Below are 16,718 nucleotides of genomic sequence, written 5' to 3'. Positions count from 1 at the left end.
GAGATGTTGGCTGGAAAACCGTGAGCCTGTTTGGCGGGAAGTTGGTTTAGTTGGGCTACCTGTGTCCTCGCTGGGCTCCCTGGTCCTGTCTTCTTTCTCTCCAGGGGCATCTTAATTCTCCTTCCATGATCTTTGCATACTGCCTCCAAGTACTCCTTCGGCGGAAGGCGCGACGTCTCCTAGGAAACCCCCAGAAACCCAGAAGGCCTCTGAGGTTGCTGTGCCCCCCCTAGGCGAGAGGAACAGAATCACCCAGGAGCTGGAGACTGACGCCCAGAACCTCTGCCTGGACCTGCTGCCTTAGTATTTCAGCCCTTTGGGCTTCTCCTGCTGGACGCTAGGGTGCGGGGTGGTGGAGGCCTCAGGCTGTACATTTTGCCAGCCTGTCCTTTGACACCTTCCAGCTTTGAGACTAGAGAGCATGGGCGTAAGTCCCCTAAAATAAAGGGAAATGGCAGATAAGCTTCATCCCAACAGACTCCAAGGACTTTTCAAATTCCTTGTCTGTACCAGGATTTTTACACACTGAAGATTGCTTTAAAAATCCCTACCTTGCCAGGTACTGGGTGTGCTGAATTACATTAGTCGTGCTTGTTATCTGTAAGCCCTCAGTTTTCTTCCTTAGAAAGCTCATTTTCTGGGGTTTATTGAGGTTTGAATCTGGGGCTATAAGAAGTTTAGAGGAACTCAAAACACTGAAGCAGGGAGTTTTGAAGTGTTTCTTATTTGTTGTTTTGTCTATGAAAAAGAATTGGTTGTTTACATTCTGGTTCCATAGAGATCAAACCCTCAAATACAACCTGGTAGTCCAGAGCTGGTCTATACCTATTCTAAGTGGATTTACCTTTCCGGAACTAGCCTAGTTTCCTTAGAACTAGGCCAGATCCTCTAGATCCTGCTGGTTTCCAGGAGGAGGAGAGAGAGGAACCTGGGGCCAACAGCTGGACTCCTCTACGTTATTTTAATATAGGATTTAAGGATACTTCTTTTCCTAAACACTACTTCTATTATAGGATGTTTAATATCTTTTTATTGCATACTATATGTGACTTAAAAATTGTCACTCAACCCCTTGAATTTTCCATCTCAATCTGGGATGAGTTCTGCTATGTACTGTATTCTTGCATGCTTCTTTGGCTCAGCTCTCAGGAGCCCTGCAAGATTATATTCAGCTTTCTCTTCAGAATTATTCTTTTTTTGAGGGGTTTGGGATGAGGCAGAGAAGGGGTGGAATCCCTACGCACTATTCATTTCTAGTGCTGAGTGAGGCTAAGCAGATCCTGGAAAGACCTTAGGAGGTAATGATGGGTTGGCTATGCTGAGCCAAACAACAAGGCTTTCTTTCTGGGATTTCAGCAGAAAAACCTTTCCTGAATGAGGCCAGAGAGGAAAATATGTGTCTGTTCTGCTTGGCAGGTTCTAGCAGAAGGCATGACTCAGGCTGTCTTTGGGTGGGATTGGCTAGCCTGTAAGAATAAACTGGGCAAAGCTGTCCATCACTGTTGAAAGGGAAGCATTTCTTGGCTGAAGTGCTCAAGGGTTTGCATGGTGCCTTTTTCCTATTGGATGCTCTGAAGTTAGAAGATGGGTTGGTTTGGCAGGTTGTTAGAGTCATCAGATCACACCAGTTACTGGTCTACTGGGCACTCAGCAAGGTAGAAGTCTTATGCTATAAAGATCCCATTTGGAATGAACTCTGCCCCCTTGCTTTTTAAGATTAGTTCACGTGTACATTGCAAATACGTGTTGGGGGATGGGAGTGGTATTTTCAGGCACAGGGCCAGGTAACTTGTGGGAGAACTTGGCTCTAGGCTCATCTGTGGAGGAGGCAGAGATTGGCAATTTATTTTGGATTGGGTTTCAATCCTACTTCATTCTTTTCTCTCTGTGTTAGGGTCTCCAGTAGTCCTTTTTGCACTTTCTGACTTCTTATCAGATATTCCAGAAGGCTGCCCCCTTTAACAGGAGATCCATATCCTTCATGCACCTGACTCACCCCAGCACCCTGGCTCTGAGTTCCCAAGGGGGAGATATTGCTGTGGAACATTGACATAATGGATAAACCCGCCTGCATTAAAGGGGTGAGCAGTTTCCGTGCCAGACAGTAGTGCAAAAGAAGTGTTTGTTGAATGAATAAAAAGTTATCCAGTAAATACAAAAACAAAAAAATTTAAAAAGTCATCCAGTACCAAGGAGATGATTGGGATAAAAAATAACTATCAGTACTATCAAACATGTAAATGGTAATGATACTCAAGTATTTATCGAATGTTTGCCTTTACAAGAAAGAAACTACAAAATATTGATCACCCTCTAGTAAGTCACTACTTAGAATAGTAGTAAGCTCCTTCTTACCTCTTTGACCTCATGTTTTGGTTTGCTAAAGCTGTCAAAATGCAATATACCAGAAGTGAATTGGCTTTTTCAATGGGCATATATAGGGTTGCAAATTTTCAGTTCTAAGGCCATGGAAATGTCCAAATTAAGGGTTCAAGAAGTAGATACCTTCTCCGAGGAAGGGCCGATGGCATCCAGGGTTTCTCTGTCACGTGGGAAGGCCCATGGCTGGCTCTGCTGAACCTTCTCTCCTGGGTTTAGCTTTTGGTTTTAGTGGCTTTCTCCAAAACATATCTGGGCTTGTGTCTCAGCTCTTGTGGGTCCTTGCTTGCTTCTCAGCGCTTCTTTACTTGTTTCTCCCAGAGCGTTTCTGTCTGAATGTCTCTCTTAGCTTCTCTTGGCTTTTGTGGGTCCTCCTTGCTTCTCCCAGAAGCAAACTCTGGATTTCATCTCTTAGCTTAGCATCTCCAAATGTCTTTCTGTCTGCTTCTCCAAGTGTCTGGGTCTGTGTCAGCTCTGAGCTCTCTCTCCCTGAACTCTCTTAAGGACTCCAGTAAACTAAGACGCAACTTGAGTGGGTGGTATCACATCTCCATGGAAATAATCTAATCAAAATGTCCCACCCACAGTAGGTCTGCCCCCACAAGATTGGATTAAAAGAACATGGTTTTTATGGGGAACATGACAGATTCAAACCAGCATACCCCATATTTTACTACTGTCTCTTTTCACTTCCTATGCTTTAACCTCATTGGCTACATCTATTTCTGAAACTGAGCCTCTGCACTTGCTGTTCCTTTTGTCTGGAATGCTCTTTCCCATGATCTTATGGCTGGCTCCCTCTTATCATGCAGGTCTCAGCTCACTGTTACCTCTTCAAAAGACTTCTACTGACCACACTATCTAAAGTAGCTTCCACCCCCCTCAGTCACTCCCCATCCCATTACCTTGCTTCATTCCCACCCGCAGCCCCCAGCATTTGTCAATATCTGAAATATTTTACTTGTTTCTTTGTATGTCTTTGCCCATTCTGGTCCACTACCGTATCCCCAGTGCCTAGAACAGTGTTTGGCCTAGTGTAGTTGCTTCATATTTGTGGAATGAATGAGGGGCTTAAAGTGTAACTGGGCAGACAGGACATATGTATAAAAGATAACTAACAGTAAAGATGCTAAAAGCTATAGAAGGTGAGAGAAGGAATAACCCCATGTGAATCAGAGTTGATGGAGAAGGCCTCATGGAGGAGGGAGGAGGGAGGAAAAGCAAAATTTAGATAAATGAAGAGAGAAGGGGGAAAGGCAGGGTGTGTTCAAAACAAGTTTTGACACAGAGCTTTAGCACTAAACATACTAGTATTTATCATCCATAGGTAAGGGATGAGTGTGTTGGTCCCTCCACCAAAGAGAAGACCTTGGGGGCTGACATTGGAGAGCTGTACTGTGAAAAGGGATGCCTTGGGTTTAGAGCAGAGGTCACAGACTCATATGCCTAAAGAGGCCAAACAGATAAAAGAAATGATTGATGTAGGGTGGCGGGGTCAGCAGTAAATTGGAGATGGTTGCCATGCAAGAATGTAGGTCCAGTGGTATCACATCTCGTTTTTTCAATGAAGCCTGAAATCCTGATTTTTTTACATGAAATTTCCTGATTTTTAATCTTGGCAGCTAAATAGGAGTAAACTCTCTCTAGGCTAAACAGAACACATCTGTAAGCTAGATTGTGCTCCAGCTCACCATTTCGCTGTCTGGTTTAGAGGTAGAGGCAGTGGGAATGAACCCCTGAAGAGGTCTTTTAAGTGGAGTTTGGAGAGCATCCCATCAGAAAAGTTCAGATGGTTTGGGAGATTAGGTTTCAAGGTGTGACTTGGTTGTTCAAGAAAGCAAGTGCCTGAAGCTAGAAGAAAGGCAGCCGGAGGAGTGCAGTAGACAGAGCTCAGTAGGCTTCCTGCCCTCCCAGTAAACCAGGTGAGCACCAGTAAAGTCAGAACCTAGAGCCCAGGCAGGAAGAGATTTGTTTTTTTCTAGGAATCTAGGACATGGACCCACAAAGGGAGTGCTGGCTGGCTGCAAATTGCCCAGGGGAGGGGATGAGGGAGGGGCCAGGAAGGGTGCCAGGAGCTTCCTCCATAGCTTCCCCAAACTGCTCTTTCTTGCCTCCGTACCTGCCTAGCAAATGCAATCCTTCAACTGTCCTTTACAGCTCCAAGGAAGCGCGTCCTCCACCACCTTTGTGCAGGGAAGGTTGGAACAATGGCTGCTCTCAGAGCTGGGCCCCTAGCTATCTGAAGTAGCTAATCAAAAGCAGCGATCAGTGCTCTTGGGGAACTGGGTCTTTATGTCCCACTTTGGCACCAGCAAGCTGTGCTAGTATCTTTCTGCTGCCTGCCTCGAGGTTGGGGAATGGGTGACAGGTTGCCCCCTCACGGAGGGTGCAGTTCAGTGATATTTACTGCAATTTACCAGCCTCCTCCTCCCACCCTTCCCTGGATGCTGCACAGTATTCTATTGGATTTCAGAGTTTCAAAATAGTTGATTCAGACAGTTCCTGCCTGTTCAATAGTTGTTCTGGTGGAGGCACTGATTTCTGGAGCTTCTTACTCTGCCATCTTCCCACAATCCTCCTTGTTTTTGTTTTTATTACATTTTTAAAATTGAGGTATAAGTGATATACAATACACTGCACATATTTGAAGTATGCAATTTGATGAGTTTTGACATATGTATAGAACTTGAAATCATCGCCACAATCAAAATAATAGACATACCCATCATCCCCAAAAGTATCCTAATGCCCCTTTGTAATCCATCCCTCTCTTAACCTGGTGAGGACCCGCCAGAATTTTCCACAGCTGCTGCACCGTCTTAAATTCTCATCATCAGTGTATGAGAGTTCTGATTGCCCTGCTTCCTTGTCAACACTTGCTATTTTCTGTTTTTTAAAAAATAGTCATCCTAGGGAGTCTGACTGTTTTTTTTTATTCAGTTTTATTGAGATATATTCACATACCATGCAGTCATCCATGGTGTACAATCAACTGTCCACAATACCATACTATAGTTGTGCATTCATCACCCCAATCTATTCTTGAACATTTTCCTTACACCAGAAAGAATAAGAATAAGAATAAAAAATAAATGTAAGAAAAGAACACCCAAATCACCCCCCCATCCCACCCTATTTTTCATTTAGGTTTTATCGTCATTTTTCTACTCATTCATCCATACACTGGATAAAGGGAGTGCAATCCACAAGGTTTCCATAAAAGGAGTACGATCCACAGGGTTTTCACAATCACTCTGTCACCCCTTGTAAGCTACATTGTTATACAATCATCTTCAAGAGTCAAGGCTACTGGGTTGGAGTTTGATAGTTTCAGGTATTTACTTCTAGCTATTCCAATATATTAAAACCTAAAAAGTGTTATCTATATAGTGCGTAAGAATGTCCACCAGAGTGACCTCTTGACTGCATCTGAAATATCTCAGCCACTGAAACTTTATTTCATTTCATTTTATGTCAAGAAGATGTTCTCAGTCCCATGATGCCAGGTCCAGATTCATCCCTGGGAGTCATATTCTGCGTTGCCAGGGAGATTTACACCCCTGGGAGTCAGGTCCCACGAAGGAGGGAGGGCAGTGAGATCACCTGCCAAGGTGGCTTAGCTAGAGAGAGAGGGTCACATCTGAGCAGCAAAGAGGCACTCAGGGGGAGACTCTTAGGCACAATTATAAGCAGGTTAAGCCTTTCCTTGCAGCAACAAGCTTCATAGGAGCCAGCCCAAGACAGAGGGCCCAGCACATCAAGCCAGTCTGACTGATTTTTAATATTTCAACCAACCTTGCATTATTGGAATAAATCCACTTGGTCATAGTGTATCTATTGTTTTAAAATATCATCACTGGGTTGAGTTTGTTAATATTTATTTAGGATCTTTGCATCTGTGTTGATGTGTGAGACTGGCCTGTAATTTTTCTTTCTTGATAAGGTCTTATCAGGTTTGGGTATCAAGGATATGCTGGTCTCATAACCTTGGTAATTATTCCCTCTTTCTAGACTACAGAGAGTGTAAGATTGATATTATCTCTTCCTCTTTCTCTTCCTCTTCCACCCCCTTCCTGAATAATTCAAACCAAATGTCATTAGGTAGGCCAAGCAAGGTAGATGTTCATATAGTGAGGCAGCCACAGTGGCCGGTGCCAAGAGCTGGAGCCCAAGAATGTGAGGTGGCTGTCAATGCCTGTGGTGACAAGGTGGCAGCTCAGCAGACAGTCAGAGCCCAAGCAGGGAGGGAGGACATTCCTGCAGGCAGGGGGAAGGGATGGGGGATAGTGGTGGCCTGGTATGGAATATTGAAACTTAAGGATGAAGAAAATGAGCCTGGATGAAGCCTGGTATGGGGGACTGGAGCCCAGTGGGATGAGGAAGGCTTCTACATGGAGAGAAGTGTCAATGGCAACTGTTGTGGGCTAGGGGGATGTGTCTGTGTATGGGTGGGGGGCGGTAGTGGCTCAGTGAGGGGTGAAAGAATCTAAGCGGGCTGATGAGGATTTGCGTTGGGGAGGATTGGAAGCGATGATGGACGACTTGTTACACATAAGGGGATTGATCAAATAGGTAAATATATTGAGTATAATGGGTACCAGGTTTATCACTGTCAAAGAAAGGAATTACAAATATGGGAAGGGAGAAACTAGAATGAACCCTATTGGAAACATTGGGGTGAACTCATGGTTTTCAGTATATGTAGGGAGAATAGAAATAAAATAGATATAAATGTGTGTGTGTGTGTGTCCTCCATTTCTGTTCGCTGAGAGGCACACCTTTCACCCAGATCTTATTTCTAAATGCCATGCTCTGCTAAAAGAAACCAAAGTTCCTTAGAGATATGAGTGATTCTAAACCTGGGGCAGGAAAAGTAGATGAGTCCTTAATATCTTGTTTGCTGAAAGTAAAGAAATACTCAAAATATGACAGGGATATGTCAAAAGGAGCCAGCTTAAATTGGCTCCCACTGGCCAGTTTTGAGACAATTGGAGTAATAAAATATATTGATAGTAGCAGATTATAACTCACTAAATAAAATAGGAATCTGTGAGTCCACACTGATATAAATAAGTGAATACTTTGAAATTTTGGTGACAAATAGGATATTTATGTTGTTTCAAAATAGTTCTCCAAAGGGAGGAAAAATAACTTCATAGTGGAGAGTCCTGTCAGACACCACTTTAATGAAATGATCATTGCCAACCACCAGTAATGGGACAAATCAAAATCATGTGCCACCTGATAGGGTTCCATGAGAACATAGAATCACAGGATATTCCTGCCAAAGATGCACAATCTGAATCTAATAATGATGAAACTTCAGACAATTCCAGTTGAGGGACATTCTTCTACACAAGACATGACCAGTACTCTTAAATAAGTGTCCAGGTCATGGAAGTCTGAGGGGTTGTCCCAGATTGAAGGAGACTAAAGAGTCATGAAAACTAAATGCAATGTGTCTGTGCCAGTTTGAATGTATTATGTCCCCCAGAAAAAGCCATATTCTTTGATGCAAACTTGTGGGGCAGACATTTTAGTGCTGATTAGATAGGAATTCTTTGAGTATTTCCATGGAGATGTGCCCAACCCAACTGTAGGTGATATCTCTGATGAGATAATTTCCATGGAGGCATGGCCCCTCCCATTAAGGGTGGGTCTTGATTACTGGAGCACTATATAAGATCAGACAGAAGGAGCAAGCTTGCTACAGCCAAGATGGACACTTTGAAGAAAGCACAGGAGCTGCAGATGAGAGACAGTTTGAAGATGGCCATTGAAAGCAGACTCGTGCTCCAGAGAAGCTGAGAGGACAGATATCCCAAGTGCAACTAAGAGGGACATTTTTGAGGAACTGCAGCTTCAATGCAAGGCTCATCTCTCTGGACTTCCCTCTTTCCTCCCCTAAATCTTGGTTTTCACTGCCTTCAAACAAATGTTGATTCTGTTACTTAACATTTTTCATCAGTTTTTGAAGATTTTTAGCCATTATCTCTTCAAATATTGCTTCTATCCCACTCTCTTTTACTTCTCCTGTTGAGACTCAATGATAAATTTGGACCTTTTGTCCTATACCATTTGGTCTCTTTTGTTCTTTTGGAAAAATATCCCATTCCTTTTTTCCCTTCTGTACTCCATCAGGATGTTTTCTACTGGCCCGTCTTCCAGTATAGGAATTCTCAATTATGTTAAATCTGCAGATAAACTCATCTTCTGAATTCTTTTTCAGTTATTGTATCTTTCAGTCCTAAAATTTCCATTTTGTTCTTCTTTGTAAATTCTGTTTATCTACTGAAATCCCCATTGTTCTAGTTTGCTAATGCTGCTGGAATGCAAAATACCAGAGTTGGATTGGCTTTCATAAAATGGGGTTTATTTGGTTACACAGTTACAGTCTTAAGGCCATAAAGTGTCCAAGGTAACACATCAGCAATTGGGTATCTTCACTGGAGGATGGCCAATGGTGTCCAGAAAACCTCTGTTAGCTGGGAAGGCACGTGGCTGGCGTCTGTTCCAAGTTCTGGTTTCAAAATGGCTTTCTCCCAGGACGTTCCTCTCTAGGCTTCAGCTTCCCTCCAAAATGTCACTCTCAGTTGCTCTTGTGGTGTTTGTCCTCTCTTAGCTTCTTCGGAGCAAAAGTCTGCTTTCAAAGCCATCTCCAGAATGTCTCTGTAAGCTGAAGCTCCTCTCAGTTCCAGTGTTTCCTTCAAAGTGTCCCTCTTGGCTGTAGCAGCTTGTTCCTTTTGTCTGATCTTATATAGTGCTCCAGCAATTTAATTCAGACCAACCCTGAATGGGTGGGGCAACACCTCCATGGAAATTATCCAATCAGAGTCATCACCCACAGTTGGGTGGGGTGCATCTCCATGGAAACACTCAAAGAATCACAATCTAATTAACACTGATAGGTCTGCCCACACAAGATTACATCAAAGATAATGGCATTTGGGGGGACATAATACATTCAAACTGGCACACCCATCTTGCCTCTATTGCTGTAATTCACACACCATAAAATTCACCTTTTAAAAATTGTATACCCTTTTAAAGTAAACTATTTTGATATATTTACAAGGTTGTACAACCACCCTCACTATCTAATTCCAGAACATTTTCATCACCCTAAAAAGAAACCCCAACAGGTTAGCAGTCACTCTGCCCTTTCCCAGCCCTTGGCAACCATTAATCTACTTTCTGTCTCTACAGATTTGCTTATTCTGGACATTTCATTTAAATGGAATCATACACTATATGGCCTCTTGTGTCTGGCTTCTTTTGCAGAGCATAATGTTTTCAAGATTCATCCATGTTGTAGCATGTATCACTAGTCCATTCCTTTTTATGGCTGAGTAATATCCCATTGCATGAGTATAACACATTTTGTTTATCCATTAATCAAATGATGGACATTTGGGTTGTTTCCACTTTTTGGGCTATTATGAGTAATGCTACTATGAACATATGTGTATAAGTTTTTGTATGTTTTCAGTCTCTTGGATTTATACTTAGGAATGGAATTGCTAGGTCATATGGTATGCTAGTTTGGATATATTATGTCCTGCCAAAAGCCATATTCTTTAATGCAATCTTGTGGGGGCAAGATGTATTAGTGTTGATTAGGTTGGAATCTTTCAATTGAGTGTTTTCATGGAGGTGTGACTCAATCAACTGTGGGGAAACGATTGATTAAATTATTTCCAAGGAGATATGGACCCAGCCCATTCAGAGTGGGTCTTGATTGAATCACTGGAGTCCTATAAAAGAGTTCATCAACAGAAGGAGCTCAAAGCAGCTGAGAGAGACTTTTGAGAGATGCTTTGGAGCTGACACTTTGAGATGCTAGCCCAGAGTTTGCTGTGGAGAAGCTAAGGAGGACAAATACCCCAAGAGCAGCTGAGAGAGACATTTTGAAGATGGCCGTTGAAAGCTAATGCTTGGAGATGCAGACAGAAGGATGTTTAGCTAAGAGATGAAGCTCCGAGTTTCCTCAGGAGGAACTGAGAGGACCCCAAGATGGTTATATGCACAGGAGCTGAAGAGGCTAAGAGAGACAAGCCCAGAGACATTTTGGAGAAAGTCATTTTGAAATACAACCCAGGAATAGCAGACACCAGCCATGTTTCTTCCCAGCTGACAGAGGTGTTCTGGACACCATCGGCCTTTCTTCAGTGAAGGTATCTTCTTCTTGATGCCTTAGTTGGAACATTTTTATGGCCTTAGGACTGCAACCAAATAAACCCCCTCTATAAAAGCCAATCTATTTCTGGTATTTTGCATAATGGCAGCATTAGCAAACCAGAGAATATAGTAACTCTCTGTTTAAATTTTTGAGGAACTAACTGCCAAACTGTTTCCAAAGTGGCCACACCATTTTACATTCCCACCTGCAATGTATGAGGGCTTCAGTTCCTCCATATCCTTTCCAACACTTATTATCCATCTTTTTGATTGTAGCCATCCTGGTGGGTGTGAAGTAGTAGCTCATTGTGATTTTTTAAATATTTTTTTTTATTACAGCAGTTGTAGATTTACAGAAAAATAATGCATCAAGTACTGAGTTCCCATTATGCACCCACCCCCATCTCACACACAGATTTTTCCCTATAATTAACATTCTTCATTAGTGTGGTACATTTGTTTCAGTTGATGAAACAATATTATTATAATTATATTATTAACTATAGTCCATAGTTTACATTAGGGTTCATTATTTGTATTGTACATTTCTATGAGGTTTTAATTTTTATTCTGGTAACATATATACAGCCTAAAATTTCCCATTTTTACCACTTTCAAGTATACTACTCAGTGGTGTTAATTACATTCTCAATTTTGTGCTACCATCACCACTATCCATTATCAAAACTATTACATCACTCCAAATGGAAACTGTTCCAATTAAGCATTAACTCCCTATCTCCCACTTCCATCCCTGCCCCGTGGTAACCTGTATTTTAATTTGCATATTCTAATTATTTTATATAAGTGACATCATACAATATTTATTCTTTTGTGTCTGAGCTTATTTGTCTCAACATGATGTCTTCAAGTTTCATCCATGTCGTCACACGTATCAGAACTTCATTCCTTTCATGGCTGACTAATATTCCATTTTATGTATATATCACATTTTGTTTATCCATTTTTCTGTTGATAGATACTTGGGTTGCTTCTACCTTTTGGCTGTTGTGAGTAATGCTTCTATGAACATTGATGTGCAAATATCTGTTTAAGTCCCTGCTTTCAATTCTTTTGGGTATATACCTAGGAGTGGGATTGCTGGGTCATATGGTAATTCTATACTTGACTTTCTGAGGAACTGTCAGTCTGTTTTCCACAGTGGCTGCACCATTTTACATTCCCACCAACAATGTACACAAGTTCCTATTTCCCCACATCCTTGCCAACACTTGTTATTTTCCTTTTTTTTTTCTTAATTATTCTAGTGGGTGCAAAATGGCATTTCATCATGGTTTTGATTTTCATTTCCCTAATGACTATTTAATGTTGAGCATCTTTTCATGTGCTTATTGACCATCTGTGGATCTTCTTTGAAGAAATGTCTATTCAGATCCTTTGCCCATTTTTAACTGGCTCTATTTTTGGGGCATATATTAATAATGATTTTGAAGTCTGTATCTAATGACTCCACTATCTGGATCTCCCATCTTTCTATTACTGTTTTTTTTCTCTTGGTTGTTGGTCATTTGGTCCTCTGATATGCTTGATAATTTAGATAGAATATCAAATACTGTGTACAAAAACTTGTAGGGGTAATTTGAAGTTCTGGGTGGAGCTCTTTTCCTCCAGAGAATTTATTTTTGCCCCTGGCTGGAAGGTAGAGTCAAAGCAGATCATCTTAATCTGATTAGAGGTTGAAATTATTTGAATCTTGGCTTCACTCTTTGTGAAGATAGTCTGTTTCCAGTTAGCTCTTATTTCTAGGGTGTCAGAGCCTAACAAAAAGACAGATTTTTTTCCTGAGGCCTCTCCTCCTTGGCAGGTCTGAACTCTGGTTTTTGTCCCCTAAGCCCTGTGAGGCTGACAAAGCCTCCGGTCTTCTCAGCCTTCAAGCCACCACTTTCTGTTCATCTTCTATGCAGTTTGGTTTCGCTGCTTTTAAATCACAGATTTCTCATCTGCATCTGCCTTAATGGGAAAAGCAGCATCCAAATGTCACACTTATCTTTCTTCTCTTCTCTAGGATTTTGGCCTTCAAGTCTGCTGCCTTGATAGCTCCCCAATGCCTTCAGAAACCTGTTGTTAAACTCATATATTTTATCTAACGTTCTTAGTTATTCTCTACAGAAGTCTGGTCTGACACAAACTAACTCACCAGAGCTAGAATTGGAAGTCTCAAATAGATTGTTTTCATGTTTTGTCCAGCTTTTCTAGAGCTTCTCAGAGCAAGAGTTGGTCATAACTGTCTGGTACACCATTGCTAGAAGGGTACACTCATGCATTTTATTTAGTTTTTATGGGGTGGTAAAATTGCAATCATCTTTATTATTATTATTACTTTCTAGATTTTTTTTTCTTTTAACAAAGTCCTTGTAAATTTTCACTCTGTTGCAAGCAGCAGTGCACCATTACAGTACATCTGTTTTGCTTATTTCATGTATACAACGATCTAATTATGTATAGTATCTTGAGAGTGTCTGGTATTAGAACAACATGGGGTTTGCCTTTGGTACAGACCTTCTGCAGAGAGATTCCACTTTCACTTGAGCTCACAACACCTAAGCCCCCAAATTTTCAGGTCACTTCTCTATCTCCTTTTTTTTTTTTTTAAATTTGGTTTTACTGAGGTATAGTCACATACCCTACAGTCATCCACAGTATACAATCATTGTTCACAGTACCATCATATAGTTGTGCATTCATCACCATAATCAATTTTTAAACATTTTCATTTCTCCAAAAAAATAAAAAATAAAAAAATACAAGTAAAAAAGAAGACCCAAAGCATCCCACTCCCCCAACCCCCATATTATTCATTTAATTTTCGTTCCCATTTTTCTACTCATCTGTCCATACACCGGATAAAGGGAGTATGAGCCACAAGGTTTTCACAATCACACAGTCACACTGTGTAAGCTACGTAGTTATACAATCGTCTTCAAGAATCAAGGCTACTGGTTGCAGTTCAACAGTTTCAGGTATTTCCTTCTAGCTATTCCAATACACTAAAAACTAAAAAGGGATATCTATATAATGCATAAGAATGCCCTCTAGAGTGACCTCTTGACTTCATTTGAAATCTCTCAGCCACTAAAACTTTATTTTGTTTCATTTCTCTTCCCCCTTTTGGTCAAGAAGATGTTCTCAATCGTACAGTGCTGGGTCCAGGCTTATCCCTGGAGTCATGTTCCGCGTTGCCAGAGGGATTCACATCCCTGGGTGTCGTGTCCCACATAGGGGGGAGGGCAGACATTCATGCATTTTAAATTAAAATATATCTGTGTGTGTTTCACTAATGCTTTGATATAGGGCCAATCCTTTTCCTAGAGTATGGGACTACTGATTAGGGTTCACTCAGTTTTACATAATCCACACCTATAATGTATTCTTTATGGGATCTAGTTTCCTTTTTCTCTGAAATGGAGAGAGAATTTAAAGATACTTATGAAGCAATCCATTTGCAGATTCTTTAATTTTTATTATTCCCCACCCTAATCTTTTTTTCTAGTTTTTTTTAAATTCATTTTTACTGAGATATATTCACATACCATGCAGTCATACAAAGCGTACATTCAGTTGTTCACAGTACCATTATATATATATATATGCATTCATCACCAAAATTAATTTTTGAACATTTTCATTACCACACACACTAAAATAATAAGAATAAAAATTAAAGTGAAAAAGAACAATTAAAGTGAAAAAAATGCTTTTTTTTTTTGCCCCCATTTTTCTACTCATTCATCCATACACTGGACAAAGGGGAGTGTGATCCATATGGCTTTCCCAATCACGTTGTCACCCCTCATAAGCTACATTTTTATACAATTGTCTTCTAGATTCATGGGTTCTGGGTTGTAGTTTGATAGTTTCAGGTATTTACTGCTAGCTATTCCAATTCATTAGAACCTAAAAAGGGTTGTCTATATTGTGTGTAAGAGTGCCCACCAGAGTGATCTCTCAGCTACTTTTGGAATCTCTCTGCCACTGAAGTTTATTTCATTTCCTTTCATATTCCCCTTTTGGTCAAGAATATGTTCCCCATCTCACGATGCTGGGTCTAGATTCCTCCCCGGGAGTCATCTTCCACGTAGCCAGGAAGAGTCACTCCCCTGAGTGTCAGATCCCACGTAGTGGGGAGGGCAGTGATTTCACCTGCCAAGTTGGCTTAGCTAGAGAGAGAGGACACATTTGAGCAACAAAGAGGCATTTGGGAGGAGGCTCTTTATTCCCCACCCTAATCTTTTATAAGTATCTCACCCTTGCTTAATTTGACAACTATTATTTTTAGCAACTCATTTTTCATAGCTTTTGCAAAGCTTTCAACGTGGTTTGCATAGAAATACCAACAGTCTTGCTTTTTGTACTTATATTATCAGTTTACATGTTTAATTAAACTGTATAAGTTAAGAGTTATTTTTAAATCAAACATAACTAAACTTTGGTAAGCATAGAGCTCAACTGGTGGGAACAGATGATTGTCTTACTAGTGGCAAGGGTTGGGCAGACCATGGGCATTGGTTAGAATGTTTTGTAGAGGGAATAGAAAGTACTAGTTAGTCTGTTGTGTGTATGAATTCGAATGACCTGTCTTCCAGTTCACTGATCCTTTCTTCTGCCTGTTCAAATCTACTGTTGTGTCCCTTCATTGTGTTTTTCATCTCCTCCATTGTGGCCTTCATTCCCATGAGTTCTGCCATTTGTTTTTTTAAGTTTATGAATTCTTCTTTATGGTCAGCCAGTGTCTTCTTTATATCCTTCAGCTCTTTTGCTATATCTTCCTTCATTTCATCAAATTTATTTAGCATTAGTTGCCTCCACTCCTGTGTCTCAGCTGAGCTATTAGTTTGTTCCTTTGGCTGGTCCATGTTTTCGTGTTTCCTGGTATGGCTTGTTATCTTAAGTTGTCTAGGCATCTGATTCTCTTAATTAGTTTATTTTGGAGCTTGTTTTCTGTCTTTTACCTAGTGGTTTTCTTGTTGGTTGGCTTTGTTTTCTGGCCTCTGTTATTCAGTTCAGCTTATTCTAGACCTCTAACTTAGGTTCTATTTAGTTGATCAGAATTTTTCCCCTCTTGTTTTTTCTGTTCTTGCTCTGCCTCTATGTAACCTTTTTGTGAGTGGGTCTCCTCAGATATGGTCGACCCTAGTCAGATTTTCCCAGTCTAGTGAGGCCCAGGTCTCAGTGGGAGGGTATGGAGTTTTCCTGAGAATGAGACCCTCCTATGAGGCCTTTAGAATTGGTGCTTTTCCTCTCCTGTCCAGCAGGTGGCGCTGGCCAGCCCGCAGCTCCCCTACCAGTGTAAGGAGGTGTGGAGCCTTTAGTTCTCCTGGTGACTCTGATCCTGTCGGGGGCGTGGCTGACTGAAGCAATGTTCGCTGCGATCTCAGCTTTTCCTCCAATTCCAAACTTGTGTCCAATGTGTGACTGGTTACTGGAGACCCTGAAAACACTGTTTCATATAGTTCTTGGGTAATTGCCAGCTGCTCTAGGGGAGAGACGAAATTCTGCTCCTCACCACTCTGCCATCTTGCCCCCACTAGTTAGTCTGTTGAATTGGTTAAGTGGAAATTGTTTAAAAAAACCTTGAATAGGTGTATGAGGCTGGGATAACAGCAGCATAAGGAAGAAGTGGAGAAGGAGCTCTTGGAGATGTAAAGTTCTTAAAGCAGTGCATTGTGCATGCATAATAACTACTTAATAAGTGTAAGCTGTTGGTATTATTCTTATTTTCATCATCATCATCTGGATGTGGGGAAGAATAAGGAGTCCAGATCTGACTCCTTTCCTCCCAAACCAGCCACTGTTCCAAGTTGAAGGTCTTCTAAAAAGAGCACTGTGTGATAAACTATGTTACATCCATACAATGGAATAATTCTCAGCAATAAAACAGAACAAACTATCAATCCAGGCAACCCCTTGGATGAATCTCAAAGGCATTATGTTGAGCAAAAGAAGCCAGTCTCAAGAGGTTACAGTTACACACTATATGATATGAATAATGAGACATAAAAGGCAAAACTACAGTGATGAAGAACAGATCAGTGGTTGCCGGGTGTTAGGAATGGGGAGAGAGTATGACTACAGAGGGGAAGCATGAGGGAGTTTTTCGGGGTGCTGGAACTGTTCTACATCCCAGTTATAGTGGTAGTTAC

At 41.2% G+C, this 16,718-nt stretch overlaps 1 protein-coding gene across 1 annotated transcript; it reads left to right on the top strand.

Moving 5' to 3' along the window:
- Positions 1 to 136: 136 nt before the first annotated feature.
- Positions 137 to 2,228, top strand: DDB2 (damage specific DNA binding protein 2; the record flags this gene model as incomplete). The annotated part of the gene is given in 5 exon segments (XM_037839593.1): positions 137 to 303; positions 405 to 427; positions 514 to 566; positions 1,895 to 2,034; positions 2,036 to 2,228. Coding segments are annotated over 5 exon segments (456 nt in total), but the record flags the coding sequence as incomplete, so codon positions are not given.
- Between the last annotated feature and the right edge of the window lie 14,490 nt (positions 2,229 to 16,718).

The sequence above is a fragment of the Choloepus didactylus genome, chromosome 6 (assembly GCF_015220235.1).
Source record: "Choloepus didactylus isolate mChoDid1 chromosome 6, mChoDid1.pri, whole genome shotgun sequence".
Classification (NCBI taxonomy): domain Eukaryota; kingdom Metazoa; phylum Chordata; class Mammalia; order Pilosa; family Megalonychidae; genus Choloepus; species Choloepus didactylus.
This window is presented reverse-complemented; position numbering and strand designations above follow the sequence as displayed.